The 18996-nt window shown below is 44.9% G+C and overlaps 1 protein-coding gene across 1 annotated transcript in view; it reads left to right on the top strand.

Annotated features, from left to right (window-relative positions):
* The window catches only part of disp3 (dispatched RND transporter family member 3), a 333206-nt gene that overhangs the window by 91553 nt on the left and 222657 nt on the right, over window positions 1-18996 (top strand). Inside the window, exons 4-5 of the mRNA XM_070860919.1 lie at window positions 3106-3240; window positions 17598-17758. Of these exons, the coding sequence (XP_070717020.1) occupies window positions 3106-3240; window positions 17598-17758 (296 nt within the window). The remainder of the gene's footprint in view (window positions 1-3105; window positions 3241-17597; window positions 17759-18996) is intronic.

Here is an 18996-nt window from a genome sequence, read left to right as displayed (position 1 = left end):
ACCCAGCCTAATCACAGCTTCCAGTACTAGGTCCATAGCCCTGTAGATTATGGCTCTTTAAGTGCACATCCAAGTACTTTTTAAATGTGATGAGGGTTTCTGCCTCTAAAACCCTTTCAGGCAGTGAGTTCCAGACTCCCACCACCCTCCTGGGATGTTTCCTCATCTTCCCTCTAATCCTTCTACCAACTACTGTTCCTTTCTTAAATAAAAGAATCCCATATAGCTAAGTATCTAGTTGCCTGTGTCATTTACCTTCCATATAGAATCATAGAATGATGCAGCACATTGTGCCTGTGCTGGCTCTTTGGTAGAGCTATCCAAATAACATAGCTGAAGTCTCTCAACTCTGGTACCATTCTAGTAAATCACTTCTACACCCTCTCCAAGGCCTTCCTAAAATGTGGTGCCCAGAACTGAACCTTGCTTTTGTACTCTCTTCCTCTATTCAGAAAGCCAAGGATCCCATATTAACGGTTTTCTCAACTGGTCCTGCCACCTTCAAAGATTTGTGCACATACACCCCCAGTTTTCTCTGTTCCTGCTCCCCTTTTAAAATTATACCATTTAGTTCATATTGCCTCTCCTCATTCTTCCTACCAAAATGTATCATTTCACACTTCTCTGCATTAAATTTCATCTATTATGTGTCTGCCCATTTTAACAGTCTGTCTATTTCCTCCTAAGTCTGTTACTATCCTCCTCATGGTTTACTACATTTCCAAGTTTTGTATCATCTTTAACCTTTGAAATTGTCCTCTGTATACCCAAGTCCAGGTCATTAATATAAATCAAAAAGAGCTGTGGTCCTAATATCGACCCCTGGGGAACACCACTGTATAGTCCCCTCCAGTCCGAATAACATTCTGTTCAACATTACTCTCTACCAAACTTCATGATGTCTCAGACTATGCACTGTTATCAACACATCAAGCACAGCAGGTTAGAATCATACAGCACAGAAGGAGGCCATTTGGCCTGTTGTGCCGAAGCAAGAACTGTCCAATTAGTCCCACTCCCCTGTTCTTTGCCCATAACCCTGAAAGTGTTTCCTTTTCAAGTTATACATCCAATTCTCTTTTAAAAGTTACTATTGATCTGCTCCCTTTACCCTTTCAGGCAGAGCATTCCAGATCATCATAACTCGCTACGTGAAAATATTTCTCATCATCACTTCCTCGTCCCTCCCGCCCCTTCTGATTCTTTACCCAGTTATCTGAAATCTGTGCCCTCTGGTTACCGATCCTCCTGCCACTGGAAACAGTTTCTCTGTATCAACTCTATCAAAACCCGAACATAAAGGAAGATTAACATTTTGATTTCTGATTGAGTCTTATCTTTCTCTTTCAGAGGCTAACTTTCTTGCTGTGTATATCCAGCACTTTCTGTCAGTTTTTTATTCGTTCCTGGGATGTGGGCGTGGGTTTGGGAAGTGCTGTCAAAGAAGCCTTGGCGAGTTGCTGCACTGCATCTTGTAGATGGTACACACTGCAGCCAAGGTGCACTGTTGGTGAAGGGAGGTTTCTGAGTATTTAGTTTTGATTTTTATTTGTTCTGTTCTTATTATGTTTAAATGATATTCACAGTTTTCTCTGAGAAACGTGATTTCATTTTTTGAGGTGGAGGGCCATTCATGTGTTTTTATTAACTATAGAACCCATTTATTCCACCGTGCCTATTATTATCTCTGGGTTTACAAGGCAGCACTGCTAAATTTTTCTATAACACCATAGGAGCTGTCCTTTCAGCACCACTTTATCTGTTAACATTAAACCAAAAAACATTGCCCAGCATTAATTTCTCATTTAACAACTGGACTTGCCTACAAAAAGTTATTGATTTATGAAATATGTGTTTTCACCCCACAATTGTGAAATGTATTTTGTTTCCCTGCTTTGTTTACTCAGCTGCATGGAGGATGTTCCGTCAATACATTCCACCCCGGAAACAATAGGGTCAATTTTGTAAATGTGCTGGAACCCTCTGTCACCAGTCGTACATATTGGGAAATCGTAGGCGCGGTAAATTAATGGTTGTAAAATCCTGAGCATTGTGCCCACATTTTCCCGCTTTACATGGGCAAGGTTCCTGTTAGTTAGCGCATGCCAATAGCTTTGACCCTGATGTCTGGTTATCAAATGGAGGTTGAAATAAGAGTTACAGCACAAATTGGTTTCACATGTCTGTTTGTTTCTGTGACATTTCGACTTCCTTTAAGTTATAATGAGCTGAAGTGCGCACGGACTCGCCGAGGCCTCGCAGTAGTCGGTTTTCGGGGCGTGATGTGCATGCGCCAACAACCGGCTTTTCCAATCTGTCAAGATTTCTCTAGACATATTCTCCACACACCAGGGAGAAGGACATCCGCGTGGGAGAGATTGGGCTATTTGCCCAACTATTACCCAGCGAATGTCATTCAAACTTTTACGCCTGGTAAAAGCAGGCACATAGCTTACTTTTACCAGCGTAAGAGTTTTAAAACATATAAAAATGAGTATTTACATTTATTTTTATATTAACCCTGTCCATTAAGGTAAGTTTATTTTAACACTATTAAAACACATATTAAAAATAAATCCCCCAAATATTTTTTTTTTCCAAAACATTTAATTACATTTAATTTCAATGAATTTTAAATATGTGGGGTGTTTTATTTATTTAAGTGTTATGCTGTGTTTCAGTGTTTAGGGGGTTTTCTCATTGATAGTAATGGGAGTCCATACAAGCAGAGCTCCTATTTTTATCAATGAGAATACCGCATAGTGATTGGTGGTCCAGGTCCACATGACTCCAGCTTCTACGTACATACGTGAAAGACAGATCCTCGTGTGCTGCGCAGCGAATCTATGCCTCCGACCGAAATCCTATGTTTCTCCGGCACCACCAGATACTGTCGTAGATTTTTTTCGGGTCGCAGGCGGTCGTACGAAGGAAGCCTCTGACCGCAATCTTCCCCCCAATATTCTGAAAATGAAAACAGAAATTTTCGTTTAACTGGCTTGATTTTGAAAATGCATCTTTTACTATTCGATGTTGGAAGAGCCAGAACTTTAAAGAAAGCATTCTACTTTGTGCTGAATATCAGACTGTTTTATGTTTCACCAGCCTTTCTGACGTTCTTTGGTATTGCCAGTATTGGTTTGAGCTGTCTGATCGCCCTGTTTCTGTACCACGTGGTGTTTGGCATCCAGTACCTGGGCATCTTAAATGGAGTGGCTGCCTTTGTCATTGTGGGTATTGGTAAGTAATCGCTCAACAGTTTCATTTGCTGTGACCTTACAGAAGTTGCATTTTCATCTATCTGGAAGTGTATATTTTAGTTAAAATTATAAACCGACGGAGGGGAACCTATATATCTAAAACATATAGGATTCAAAGTTTATTGCACAAGTGAATATGATCTTTGTTCTGCTGTTTCCCAGTTCTGGTTTCTTTTTTCATGCTCATCAAAGTGAGGGATGTTAATGCTGGGGAAATGGAACACTGTCCATTACAGGTACCCTGTATCAGCATCAAACATGCCAGGCTAGATACAGCATGGTTAAATGCAGAGTAAGGATCCCTTATTATGCCTTGGCCCCAATCTCAGACGGAAACCTCTACTACACCAGAAAAACATTTTTCCATGCTGGCAATTATGTGGTCTCTTTAAGTGAGAGTACCAATTTAGTGTAAATTAGAGGCTGTTTTGTGCTGTAGGCCCATGCCCACTGGAAGTGACTGTCCAAACCTACACCACGTGGTCCCCTCACAATAGAAACATAGAAACATAGAAAATAGATGCAGGAGTAGGCCATTCGGCCCTTCGAGCCTGCACCACCTTTCAATAAGATCATGGCTGATCATTCCCTCAGTATACCTTTCCTGCTTTCTCTCCATACCCCTTAGCTGTAAGGGCCATATCTAACTCCCTCTTGAATATATCCATTGAACTGGCATCAACAACTCTCTGCAGCAGGGAATTCCACAGGTTAACAACTCACTGAGTGAAGAAGTTTCTCCTCATCTCAGTCCTAAATGGCCTACCCCTTATCCTAAGAGTAAGTCCCCTGGTTCTGGACTTCCCCAACATCGGGAACAATCTACCCGCATCTAACCTGTCCCGTCCCGTCAGAATCTTGTATGTTTCTATGAGATTCCATCTCATCCTTCTAAACTCCAATGTATAAAGGCCCAGTTGATCCAGTCTCTCCTCATATGTCAGTCCAGCCATCCCGGGAATCAGTTTGGTGAACCTTCGCTGCACTCCCTCAATAGCAAGAACGTCCTTCCTCAGATTAGGAGACTAAAACTGAACACAATATTCCAGATGAGGTCTCACCAAGGCCCTGTACAACTGCAGTAAGACCTCCCTGCTCCTATAATCAAATCCCTTAGCTAAGAAGACCAACATACCGTTTGCCTTCTTTACCGCCTGCTGTACCTGTATGCCAACTTTCAATGATTGATGAACCATGACACCCAGGTCTCGTTGCACCTCCCGTTTTCCAAATCTGCCAACATTCAGATAATCTGTCCGCGTTTTTGCCCCCAAAGTGGATAACCTCACATTTATCCACATTATACTGCATCTGCCATGCATTTGCCCACTCACCTAACCTGTCCAAGTCACCCTGCAGCCTCTTAGCGTCCCCCTCACAGCTCACACCGCCACCCAGTTTAGTGTCACTTCCTTAAGTACTCTGGGATGCAGACTATCAGGCCCCAGGGATTTATCGGCCTTCAATCCCATCAATTTCCCTAACACAATTTCCCGCCTAATAGGGATATCCTTCAGTTCCTTCTTCTCACTCGACCCTCGGTCCCCTAGTACTTCCGGAAGGTTATTTGTGTCTTCCTTCGTGAAGACAGAACCAAAGTATTTGTTCTATTGGTCTGCCATTTCTTTGTTCCCCGTTATAAATTCATCGGAATCCGACTGCAAGGGACCTACGTTTGTCTTCACTAATCTTTTTCTCTTCATATATCTATAGAAGCTTTTGCAGTCAGTTTTTATGTTCCCGGCAAACTTCTTCTCGTACTCTATTTTCCCCCTCTTAATTAAACACTTTGTCCTCCTCTGCTGAATTCTAAATTTCTCCCAGTCCTCAGGTTTGCTGCATTTTCTGGCCAATTTATATGCCTCTTCCTTGGATTTAACACTATCCTTAATTTCCCTTGTTAGCCACGGTTTAGCCACCTTCCCCGTTTTATTTTTGCTCCAGATAGGGATGTACAATTGCTGAAGTTCATCTATTTGATCTTTAAATGTTTGCCATTGCCTATCCACCGTCAACCCTTTAAGTATCATTTGCCAGTCTATTCTAGCCAATTCACGCCTCAAACCATCGCAGAAAGGATGGAGTGAGACAGAAACACAAGGACAAGAGGAACTGATATGCAGAGGGGCATTTGTCATCAGGAAGGTTATCCCATGTCATTTATAATGGGCATATTTTCAACCAGTCAGTCACAGAAATCATTTTTTTAACTGTTTCCCTCAATTTTAACCAAATTCAATGAAAGAGCAGAATAAATAAACATGGAATCAAATAAGATGTTTTGTTTTATTTGAATAGCAAGATAATTAAATATGCTGTGACATTCGCACAGCATATTGATTTATCTGTTCTACAAAATTGCATTTCGTCTGTTTTGTAATTTGTTTCTGGGCATTAAAATGTAATTATTGTTATATCATAAAATATTTGAATATCATTAATGGTTTCAGTTATAGAGAGCTAATGAAATAGGCCATCAATGCCTTTTTCATAAAACACTTTAGTCTTCAGCCCTGTGAGTTCCTTTGACTGGCTCTTTGCTGAATGTGGAACACATGCATGCTTAGCTGCACACCATATCTAATAAGGTTCTAAGCCTCCATTTGTCAAGCCCTTCTATTCAGACAAAGTAAAAGAAAGTGTTGCCATTTCCCCCTTTTCCATGTCTGTTCTTTCAAACTTAATCCATTTTCGTGTTAAAATCCACAGCTGGCTAATGCAGGGAATGAAATGTAAATCTGCTGCCAATACATATCTCGAGTTCAATATTTACACAGTGCAGAGGGGTTTGTTCAATTCTAAAGAGCTGTTTAGATCAGTGCTGGGAGCCTGGTCTCCCTGAGCTAGATCCCTGGCACACAATGCTGTGGAACCTTGGATAAAAACAGAAAATGCTGGAAATCTCAGCAGGTCAGGCAGAATCTGTGGGGAGGAAGCAGAGTTAACATTTTGGGTCGATGACGCTTCGTCAGAAAGATCATCGACCTAAAACATTAACTCTGCTTTCTCTCCACAGATGCTGCCTGACCTGCTAGATCCCCGACACTTCTGCTGTAAAATCCATAGACCAGCCTTGTACGCCCAGATAAGACGTGGTCTTCAATTCTGCCATCAGTCTATGCACACTGGATTTAGCAGTGTAAATGCCAGGAGCCGATTCAGACACCAGGCTCGTCGAATCTGAACTCCAATATACAAGTGGCTTTCATTCTCAGCTAGAGATAAGCACTACCTTCCAATGCCAGTCAGTGTGAAACAGACGGAGTGTTTTGATTTAAAAACAATTTCCTCTGATTGTTTTCCTGTTAATTATTGCCACCTGAATACAGAAATTTGTGTTAGGCTATGGCTCAATGGACAGAACTGGTTGGGTCGATTGGACTGGGCTGTAAGTAAAACATGTTTATACTATGTTAGGGAACTGAAATCAACGAGATAACCTCCTGGAGAGGGTTTCATATCTCATAGCTTTAGTGTGCTTTGTAGTCTCCTGATTTGAAGTGCCACCTGTACATTTATGCGAGCCCAAATCCACGTTACATTGGGCACAAAAGTGGCAGCATAAACATAGCTTTAGACTTTAATCATCCGAGTCAGGGTGCTTTGTAGAAAAGGAGGTTGCTTTGCACTTGAAGTACCAAACATTTGTTAATTCCAAAACTGGACAGTGAGTAGGATGGGGCGGCACAGCGGGATCATGGTTTGAGTGCTCATCATTCACTGACATCCTGAATCATCAATAACTCCACATCTTTTAAGACACAAGTAAATGGTTAGAAAAATAGACTTCTGTTTTTAATATACTTCTGGGAGGAAGGTGTCCTTTTTGTGGAAGGTTTAGGGACTTTGTAATTGCTTCTTTCATAAAGTGGTTTACAAAGAAATATTCCTCATCTGGTGTCTGTTTTACATTGTAGAAACGTCAAGATGGCAATTCAAAGGTTACATTCTAGTCTCCCAAAACTGAATGAATGGCAACTTTGGGTAATTATCAAGAGTTCAGCCAATTTTTCACCTCTTCTGTGTGTAAAGTTCTTGCACAATACCACAAATCCACACGAGGCACATTCTATGGACAAGGTCACTCCATGACCTGAACCTTTATTCACAGGACCAAGAAGTGATGACCCTGCATGGGACCTCCCTTTATATACCTGGATGACCAGGTGAGGAGTGTCTCCCACAAGTTCATTGCCTGTGATCAAGGTGTGCATTTCTTATGTATATACAGTATTGCAGTGTTGTTACATAAAGGTTACATACATAACATCACCTCCCCCTCAACATATTATTGGGATCATAGGTTAAGTCTCTCGGGTGGTCTGCGCTCTCTCGTGGAGCGCCGCAGTTGGGGCTCTGGTTGTTGAGCCTTGGTATGCGTGTCTGTCACCTGTGGTGATTCCGGCCTGTCCGGGCTGAACGCAGGGACTGTGCATGCTGCTGAATGTTCTTGTTGCTCATTCACTGGCGGTGGTGTGAATACCTTCTCATGATCTTCGTCAGGTTCCTCAGTATCCATGCTGAACCTTTTTTTTACTTGGTCCAGATGCTTGCGGCATATCTGCCCATTGTTAAGTTGAACCACTATGACCCTATTCTCCTCTTTGTCTATTACAGTACCCTCAAGCCATTTGGGCCCCAAAGCGTGATTGAGAACAAATACGGGGCCATCAATTTCTATACATCTCCCCCTTGAATTTCGGTCATTGTACTCATTTTGGGACTGGCGCTTGCCCTCAACAATGTCGGACAGGACTGGATGAATGAGGGACAGTCGAGTTTTGAGTGTTCGTTTCATGAGTAGCTCCGCGGGCGGGACCCCCGTGAGCGAGTGCGGTCGGGACCTATAGGCCAGCAGGAGACGCGATAGGCGGCATTGAAGGGAGGGTCCTTGAATCCGTAGCATGCCTTGTTTTATGATTTGGACCGTATGTTCCGCCTGGCCATTGGAGGCCGGCTTGAACGGTGCTGTCCTGACATGGTTAATGCCATTACCCGACATGAACTCCCAGAATTCGTAGCTCGTGAAACATGAGCCATTATCGCTAACAAGGATGTCCGGCAAGCCATGGGTCGCAAAGACCACGCGCAGACTCTCCACGGTGGTGGATGTCATGCATGAATTCAAAATGATGCACTCGATCCATTTCAAGTACGCATCAACCATAATGAGAAACATTTTTCCCATGAACGGGCCCGCGTAGTCTACGTGAATATGTGACCATGGCCTGGTGGGCCAGGGCCACAGGCTGAGCGGGGCCTCCCTGGAGGCATTACCTAGTTGGGCACACGTCGTCCACCTGCAAACACAGTGTTCCAGGTCTGAATCAATTCCCGGCCACCACACATGTGACCGGGCAATGGCCTTCATCAGCACGATGCCTGGGTTCTCGCTGAGGAGTTCCCTGATGAATGCTTCCCTGGCCCTCTGGGGCATGACTACCCGGCTGCCCCATAGTAGGCAGTCGGCTTGGATGGAGAGCTCATCCATCCGTCTGTGAAACGGTCTGACCTCCTCAGGGCATGCTCCGTGTGCAGGCGCCCAATCCCCAGTCAGGACTCATTCCTTAATCAAGGATAGGAGGGGATCTCTGTTGGTCCAGATTTTGATCTGGCGGGCTGTGATGGGGAAGCATGCACTGTCAAAGGCATCGACAGCCATGACCATCTCAGCGCTTTGCTCCACTGCCCCCTCAGTGGTGGCCAGTGGAAGCCTGCTGAGCGCGTTAACGCAGTTTTCGGTGCCAGTACGGTGCCGGATGGTGTAGTCATACGCAGTGAGTATGAGAGCCCATCGTTGTATGCGAGCTGATGCATTGGCATTGACAGCCTTGCTGTCTGACAGCAGGGATGTTAATGGCTTGTGGTCCATTTCTAATTCGAACCTCCTGTCAAAAAGGTACTGGTGCATCTTTTTCACCTCATAGACACATGCGAGTGCTTCCTTCTCAAACATCCCATATCCCCTGTTCAGCTTGAGAGAGCGACCTGGAGGCATAAGCCACAGGTTGGAGTTGGCCCTCAGCATTGCCCTGCTGCAACACGCACCCAACCCCATAGGATGATGCATCACACGTCAGAACCAATTTCTTACGGGGGTCGTACAGGGTCAACAACTTATTTGAACAAAGTAGGTTCCGCGCCCGATTGAAAGCCCGTTCCTGACAGTCTCCCCAAAACCAATCGCAACCCTTACGCAGGAGCACGTGTAGTGACTCCAACAATGTGCTTAAGTTCAGCAGAAATAGTTCGAGTTCCAGAAATGAACGCGACTCCGATGTGTTGCAGGGCCTGGGCGCTCGTCGAATCGCCTCTGTTTTGCTTCTGCCCAGGAACTCAACCTCAGGAGCCAAAAACACACATTTAGACTTTTTGAGTCGCAGGCCTACCCGGTCCAGTCAGCGTAGCACCTCCCCCAGGTTGTGGAGGTGTTCCTCGGTGTCACGACCGGTGATGAGGATGTCGTCCTGAAATACGATTGTTCCGGGAATGGATTTGAGCAGGCTTTCCATGTTTCTTTGAAAAATGGCGGCCGTTGATCGAATGCCAAACAGACACCTGTTGTAAACAAACAGTCCCTTGTGCGTGGTGATGGTGGTCAGTAGTTTAGATTCGTCGGCCAGTTCTTGGGTCATGTAGGCTGAAGTGAGGTCCAACTTGGTGAACAGCTTGCCGCCTGCCAGCGTGGCAAAAAGGTCCTCCGCTCTCGGGAGCAGGTATTGGTCTTGTAGGGACACCTGGTTGATAGTGGCCTTGTAGTCGCCACAGATCCTGACCGAGTCATCCGCTTTTAGGACGGGAACGATGGGGCTCGCCCAGTGTCTGAATTCAATGGGCGAGATGATGCTCTCTCTCAGCAACCGGTCCAACTCATTTTCAATTTTCTCCCGCACCACATATAGCACAGCTCTGGCTTTGTGGTGCACTGGTCTGGCGTCGGGGTGATGCGTATCACTACTTTGGTAGCTTTGAACGTCCCGACGCCAGGTTGAAATAGTGATTCAAATTACTGTAGGACCTGTGAGCATGAACTTCGCTCCACAGATGACATGGCGTGTACATTCCCCCATTTTCAGTTCATCTCAGCTAACCAGCTCCTCCGCAACAGTGCAGGACTATTGCCCGGGACAATCCAGAGCTGCAGCCGGTTCACCGATCCATTGTGTGTGACTGCCAGCATTGCACTGCCTAGCACTGGAATGATTTCTTTGGTGTACGTCCGTAATTGCGTCTCAATGCGTTCTAGTTTGGGTCTGCTGGCTTTGAGTGGCCACAGCTTTTCGAATTGTTGAACACTCATGAGTGACTGGCTGGCCCCCGTGTCTAGCTCCATGCATACACGGATGCTGTTTAATAGGACTTTCATCATCATGGGTGGCGGTTTGGTATATGAGTTGTGAATGTTTGCCATATGAACCCGCTGAACTTCAGCGTCCATTGATTTGCCCCAAGCGTCATCCTGCTTCGCAGACCCCTCATCTGGTTCATCCGCCTCGTATTTTAGCCTGGTTACAGGTTTTCTGCACATTCTGGCTAAATGGCCACTGAGGTTACAATTTCTGCAGACGAACTGTTGAAACCTGCAAGTCCTGGCAGCATATCTGCCCCCACACCTCCAGCATGAACTGAGATTCCCATTGTTGTGAACAAAAGAGCTGTTACAAGGCATTCCTCGCTGATTGTCCCTTTGACTGCTCTTGAGCTCCCTGTCAGTGGGTGTCAATGGCCCCATCCCGGGCCGCATTGTCCACTGGGGGGGCATAAATGCCTGTTCAGCCTGCCATTGTCTCTGTTGGAGACTTACTCTTGGGTCTATTGCTGCCTGGAGTGTGTCGAACTGCCCTTGCCTGCCTGCAGGGCTCTGTGTCACGTTTATGATATTGACTCCCTGATCCATCGCCACGTTGGAGGCAGAAATGCGCGCATATATTATCTTGGTTTCCTCCTCCCCCGCCATGAAAGTTTGAGCCATCAATGCTACCTCTTCCAAGGTTAAGTCCTTGGTCTCAATTAGCTTTCTGAAAATCCCAGCATGACCAATGCCCCCTGCAGGCGTCTGTGAACATAGAGGCTGGCCAAGCGCCGGAGGTTCGAAACGAAATCCGGTATGCTCTGTCCTTCCCGACGTCGGTGGGTATAAAATCTGTGGTCGGGCCATGTGTACGCTGCTCGCCGGTTTGAGGTGCTCACCGATTAGTTTGCTGAGCTCTTCAAAGGTTTTGTCCGCCGGCTTCTCGGGTGCTAGCAGGTCTTTCATGAGCGCGTAAGCCTTAGGTCTGCAGCTGGTCAGCAGATGAGCCCTTCGCTTGTCGGCTGCTGCGTCTCCCAGCCAGTCCTTCGTGACAAAACTCTGCTGGAGCCTCTCAATGAAATCATCCCAGTCCTCACCAACACAGTACCATTCATCTGTGCTGCCGGTGGCCATTCTCGTGGGTCGTTGTTTCCCATGTCTCATCGCCAATGTAAAGTCCGTACACAATACCACAAATCCACACGAGGCACATTCTATGGACAAGGCCACTCCATGACCTGAACTTTTATTCACAGGACCAAGAAGTGATGACCCTGCGTGGGACATCCCTTTATATACCTAGATGACCAGGTGAGGAGTGTCTCCCACAAGTTCACCCCCTGTGGTCAAGGTGTGCATTTCTTATGTATATACAGTATTGCAGTGTTGTTACACAAAGATTACATACATGACACTGTGGACAATGATTGAACACTTTCAGTCAATCAGACCTAGGTGCAAGTTTGATGCAGCATGATTAATTTCAGACCTAATCACATTAAATGGTAACCAGGAGCAGTGGACCAATGGCTGACAAATGGCTAAGTCAGTTGTTTAACCCAAGAAAGTGAAGCTTGATTAACCTATTTCTATTTGGTATAAGTCACATAATCTAAAAGCAACTCCCAATAAACACTTTCCTGAACTGTTTAAAATACTGATCCACTGATTGAACCTCAATGTAGCAAGCAGGCTACTTTCTAAGATGTAAAATTTGTTACTGAGGTATAACACTTAGCGCATGTTGTAAATTTTACAGTATTCACTCCCAGTACAGAACTATGCACAGAGGGAGGAAATATCGAGAATTCAGATGCTTTAGACTGATTACATAAAATTGACAATGATTTCTCGGTTGGAACATTGGTGTTATGGGACCTCAAGGCTGCAGGATGTTATACCTGGTCATCATCTGTCCACTATCGTCAGAACTCCTGTGACTCTTGTCCACACCTCTCTGTTACATAAATACAGGATTGTGAATTGGTCACTTACAGACATTTTGATAATTGTAGCTTTCATCCAGAACCTTTTTAGATAAATGATGTATACTTGGATCAAAGATGTAATGCACTAAATCTTCCTACTACCCATCGGAATCATTGATATTATAGTAGAATTAAGAATGAAATATACACATCATAGCACTTTATGTGCAGGCTGAAAGGTTCCCTATTTGTATGAAAAAGGATTTGGCAAGCCAATTTTTCTTGTTCACAACGCATGACAGAAGGAGATAAAATGCATCCTCACACCATTTATTTGTGTTTTTTTATTAGTGTCAGTGCTGCTTCTTAACACTTTGGGGCCGAAATTGGTGGACATAGCCCACGGACCGCCGACATATCACCCAAAATCGTGAAATAGATTTTTTTTTAAAAGTACCTACATACCACCCACATACCGCCCGGCGGGAAATTCATCAGCGACATATCACCAGGTGGTATGCATACCATCTGTCCACACTGAGCACCCTACAGACCGCCCAAAAGTCTAACATTGGTAACAAGTTTGCTGGTCCCACGGAAAAATCTTGCGTTATAGAGAACAGGGAAGCTCCCGGTCCACGTTCAGTTGGATCATCTCTGTTCGGGTACCTGTGGGACTCCGCAATTGGCCTCGGGCAAGATTAGCCAGTGATAAACATCCAATGGCCTCTGCTGGATAGGCGCATTGGAGCATGCAGGACAAGGATAGGGTTGATCTCTCGATCGTATGATGGCCTTTACAGTCAAACAGCTGATCTATACTCACTGTCCCGTCTTACATAGAAACATAGAAAATAGGTGCAGGAGTAGGCCATTCGAGCCTGCACCACCATTCAATAAGATCATGGCTGATCATTCACCTCAGTACCCCTTTCCTGCTTTCTCTCCATACCCCTTGATCCGCAAGGGCCATATCCAACTCCCTTTTGAATATATCTAACGAACTGGCATTAACAACTCTCTGCAGTAGGGAATTCCACAGGTTAACAACTCTCTGAGTGAAGAAGTTTCTCCTCATCTCAGTCCTAAATGGCTTGCTCCTTATCATTAGACTGTGTCCCCTGGTTCTGGACTTCCCCAACATCGGGAACATTCTTCCTGCATCTAACCTGTCCAGTCCGGTCAGAATTTTATGTGTTTCTATGAGATCCCCTCTCATCCTTCTAAACTCCAGTGAATACAGGCCCAGACGACCCAGTCTCTCCTCATATGTCAGTTCTGCCATCCCGGGAATCAGTCTGATGAACCTTCGCTGCACTCCCTCAATAGCAAGAACGTCCTTCCTCAGATTAAACGACCAAAACTGAACAATATTCCAGGTGAGGCCTCACCAAGGCCCTGTACAACTGCAGTATACTCAAATCCCCTAGCTATGAAGGCCAACATACCATTTGCCTTCTTCACCACCTGTTGTACCTGCATGACAACTTTCAATGACTGATGTACCATGGCACCCAGGTCTCGTTACACCTCCTCTTTTCCTAATCTGCCGCCATTCAGATAATCTGCCTTCGCGTTTTTGCCCCAAAGTGGATAACCTCACATTTATCCACATCATACTGCATCTGCCATGCATTTGCTCACTCACCTAACCTGTCCAAGTCACCCTGCAGCCTCTTAGCATCCTCCTCACAGCTCACACCGCCACCCAGCGTAGTGTCATCTAAAAACTTGGAGATATTGCACTCAATTCCTTCATCTAAATCATTAATGTATATTGTAAATAGCTGGGGTCTTAGCACTGAGCCCTGTGGCACCCCACTAGTCACTGCCTGCCATTCTGAAAAGAACCCGTTTATTCCAACTCTCTGCTTCCTGTCTGCCCACCAGTTCTCTATCCACGTCAGTGCATTACCCTCAATATCATGTGCTTTAATTTTGCACACTAATCGCTTGTGTGGGACCTTGTCAAAAGCCTTTTGAAAGTCCAACTACACCACATCCACTGGTTCTCCCTTGTCCACCCTACTAGTTACATCCTCAGAAAATTCTAGAAGATTTTTCAAGCATGATTTCCCTTTCATAAATCCATGCTGACTTGGACCGATCCTGTCACTGCTTTCCAAATGCGCTGCTATTTCATCTTTAATAATTGATTCCAACATTTTCCCCACCACTGATGTCAGGCTAACCGGTCTATAATTACCCGTTTTCTCTCTCCCTCCTTTTTTAAAAAGTGGTGTTACATTAGCTACCCTCCAGTCCTTAGGAACTGATCCAGAGTCGATAGACTGTTGGAAAATGATCGCCAATGCATCCATTATTTCTAGGGCCACTTCCTTAAGTACTCTGGGATGCAGACTATCAGGCCCCGGGGATTTATAGGCCTTCAATCCCATCAATTTCCCTAACACAATTTCCCGCCTAATAAGGATTTCCTTCAGTTCCTCCTTCTCACTAGACCCTCGGTCACCTAGTATTTCCGGAAGGTTATTTGTGGCTTCCTTCGTGAAGACAGAACCAAAGTATTTGTTCAACTGGTCTGCCACTTCTTTGTTCCCCATTATAAATTCACTTTAATCTGACTGCAAGGAACCTACGTTTATCTTCACTAATCTTTTTCTCTTCACATATCTATAGAAGCTTTTGCAATCAGTTTTTATGTTCCCGGCAAGCTTCCTCTCATACTCTATTTTCCCCCTCCTAATTAAACCCTTTGTCCTCCTCTGCTGAATTCTAAATTTCTCCCAGTCCTCAGGTTTGCTGCTTTTTCTGGCCAATTTATATGCCTCTTCCTTGGATTTAACACTATCTTTAATTTCCCTTGTTAGCCACGGTTGAGCCACCTTCCCTATTTTATTTTTATTCCAGACAGGGATGTACAATTGTTGAAGTTCATCCACGTGATCTTTCAATGTTTGCCATTGCCTATTCACCATCAACCCTTTAAGTATGCCGGTCTATTCTAGCCAATTCACGTCTCATACCATCGAAGTTACCTTTCCTTAAGTTTAGGACCTTGTCTCTGAATTAGCTGTGTCACTCTCCATCTTAATAAAGAATTCTACCATGTTATGGTCACTCTTCCCCAAGGGGCCTCGCACAACAAGATTGCTAATTAGTCCTTTCTCATTTCACATCACACAGTCGAGAATGGCCAGCTCTCTAGTTGGTTCCTTGACATATTGGTCTAGAAAACCATCCCTAATACGCTACAGGAAATCTTCCTCCATCATATTGCTACCAGTTTGGTTAGCCCAATCTATATGTAGATTAAAGTCGCCCATGATAACTGCTGTACCTTTATTGCACGCATCCCTAATTTCTTGTTTGAGGCTGTCTCCAACCTCACTACGACTGTTTGGTGGTCTGTACACAACTCCCACCAGCGTTTTCTGCCCTTTAGTATTCCGCAGCTCCACCCATACCGATTCCACATCATCCAAGCTAATGTCCTTCCTTACTATTGCTTTAATTTCCTCTTTAACCAGCAACGCTACCTCACCTCCTTTTCCTTTCTGTCTATCCTTCCTGAATGTTGAATACCCCTGGATGTTGTGTTCCCAGCCTTGGTCACCTTGGACCCATGTCGCCAATTATATCATATTCATTAATTGCTGCCTGTGCAGTTAATTCGTCCATCTCATTACGAATACTCCTTGCATTGAGGCACAGAGCCTTCAGGCTTGTCTTTTTAATGGAATTTGGCCCTTTAGAATTTTGCTGTAATGTGGCCCTTTTTGATTTTTGCCTTGGGTTTCTCTGCCCTCCACTTTTACTTTTCTTCTTTCTATCTTTTGCTTCTTCCCCCAATCTACTTCCTTCTGTCTCCCTGCATAGGTTCCCATCCCATCTTGTATATGGAGAACCACTACTTAAGAACTGTGCTGTAGAAGTCAACATGCTTGTGGTGCTTGGGGAAGGAAAGGGAAACAATTTTTTTAAATAATATTACCGAACATATATTAGTGCCTTTCATAGTGGTGTTCTTTAAATCTGAATCTGCTGAATTCAGTTTCCACAGACAGGATCCAGTTGGGACTACAAGTCCGCCACTCGTCTCTAGAAACTCGATTTAACAGTTTAAAAGCCGGGAGCCAGTTCATTGGCACTGGGCTCCCAGAATTCAAGTTAAGAGACCAATCAAAAAGCAGCTTTTCATAAACTCAACATCCCAGGTGAGGATAGGATACTCCGACTTTCCAGCAAATAGGAATATCAGCCTCGTACACAGTCTGGAGAGTGAGGGAGAGATGTGATTAAGAACAGGATTCTTTTAACACATTGTAAATTTAATTCTACCCAAGTTTTTTAAAGTCTATGCTTGTGTCGGGCAAATAACACTAACCATTTTTCAGTAATGGTGAATTCAATTGTAACACATTAAGCCTGCCGGCAATTTCAGGCAATTCAATAAGTTTTCACACCTAGTTAAAGTGTGATTAAGTGCTGGTAATTACCTGAGCAATTGAGTACCTTGGTGCAATGTCCACCCCTTTTATCTGTTTTTAATGCCCCAGGAACAGCTGATCGAAGCTGCCTGAAGTCTCCACTTTCCGACTGCCCTGGTTAACAGTGCAAATGGCCCAGTTCAATCAGCTGTTCGATAAATACAGATGACCTGTGGGTATCCATTAAATAAATCAATGGCCGATTTGGATCGATTGAGCATCATGTAATAAAGTCACCACCCTTTTGAAGAAGATTATCGATTTCTAGTGTGTGTGCTTGTGTAGTGGTGTCTAAAGATATCACACTCTTCAAAATCTTGGGCACCGACGGGGTGTGATGGATTTACCATTTTCCGAATATAGTGGGCAAATCGTGTTCGCCTGAACACACCCATTATATGCGGTGGGGACTGTTATCAAATTCGATCTCTAGGGGTTGAAATCTCTTTCTGCTTTTAAATCATGCATTTGTACGAAATGTCTCTTCCTGCCATTTGAAAGAAAGCATTAACTCATTGAAACTAAACCTTTATTAAAATAGCAGACATAGAAATTTCATCCAAGCACATTGACAGACAATGAGATTTCCACCCATTAGTTCTCAAAGAGTGAAAAGGCCAGGTGGTTTTTTTAATTTATTTTTTCAGTATAAACATTGTATTTTCAGGGGTGGATGATGTCTTCGTTTTCATCAACACTTTCCGGCAAGCAAGCCACCTTTGCGACCCACAGGAGAGGATGATTCATACCATCAAAACAGCAGGGAAAGCCACCTTCTTCACCTCATTCACCACTGCTGCCGCCTATGCGGCAAATATATTTTCCCAGGTTAGTTAATTATAACAGGCTTGGTGCTGTGTAGTCTGCTGGTTTATTCCATTTGCGTGATCGACATATTTCCCTGTTTACTTTTGTTTGCATTTTTTTTTTACAATAATGTTTGTTCACGAAGCTGTTCTGACTGGCTCTTAATCCAGAGAGTGAGATGTTCAGTGAAATCTGTTAATTAGGTGAAGCAGAATGCTCACCCATTCCAGTTTCCCCTGGTATTCAGTGCGCCACAATGCAGATGGCTGTAGGTACACAGAACATAGGAACATAGCAACATGAGTAGGCCATTTAGCCCCTCAAGCCTGTTCCATCATTCAATGAAATCATGGCTGATCTGCGATCTAACTACCCACCTTTGCCCCATAATCCCTTAATACCTTTGGTGAACAAAAATCTATCAATCTCACATTCGGCAGACATTAGGGCAGGGATAGGAGAGGGAAGGGAACTGGAGAGGACCTCAACAACCAAGCACCAAACATTGCATGGAAAAGCTCAAGCAATTAAAATACTAATAAAAATGAAGTAAATCTTAACGGAGAAATGCGAGCTGCTGGCCGGTAGCCAGAGAGAGTGAGAGATGCTGGTATACCTCCAAAACACACTTTCTCTCTCTTTCCTTCCTTGCCCCCAAACTCTCCTCCTCCCCCCCCACCACCAATACACTTTCTCTCTCTCCCCCCGCCCCCCAAACGCTCCTCCTTCCCCCTTCCAATTCACTCTTTCTCTTTCTCCCCCCCCTGCAAAACTCACTTCCTCCCCCCCCCGCCCATACACTCTTTCTCTCCCCCCTCCCCCAATACACTCTCTCTTTCCCCCCCCCCGCCCCTGCAAAACTCACCTCCTCCCCCCGCCTCCCCCCCCCCTCCCTTGCTGCAATCAAAACTCTCAAGCACAACCAATAAGTAAAAAATAAAACCGAAGTCCTACCTCACCCGGGAACTCAGCGGGCCGGCCGGTGCGGGAGGCCACTCGGCCGGGGATAGGGTGCGGCAAGATTGGGCATCCCTTATGCTGGAGATAGGGGCTGCGAGCATTGGGTCCTGCTCACAGCCCGCAGGACACGCTGGGAGAGCAGGAGCATGCGCACAGACTTCACTGCGCATGCACATAGGTGCCGGCACTGTTTTCGGCGCTGGCCTGTTGCTCCGCCCCCCACTTCAGAATGCATGTCACGCCAGGACTCCGGGGACTCGGAAGAGCGGCCAGGATTTGGCCCCTTTTTTCTGGTGCCC

Source organism: Pristiophorus japonicus, chromosome 18 (genome assembly GCF_044704955.1).
Source record: "Pristiophorus japonicus isolate sPriJap1 chromosome 18, sPriJap1.hap1, whole genome shotgun sequence".
In the NCBI taxonomy this organism is placed as follows: Eukaryota; Metazoa; Chordata; class Chondrichthyes; family Pristiophoridae; genus Pristiophorus; species Pristiophorus japonicus.
This window is presented reverse-complemented; position numbering and strand designations above follow the sequence as displayed.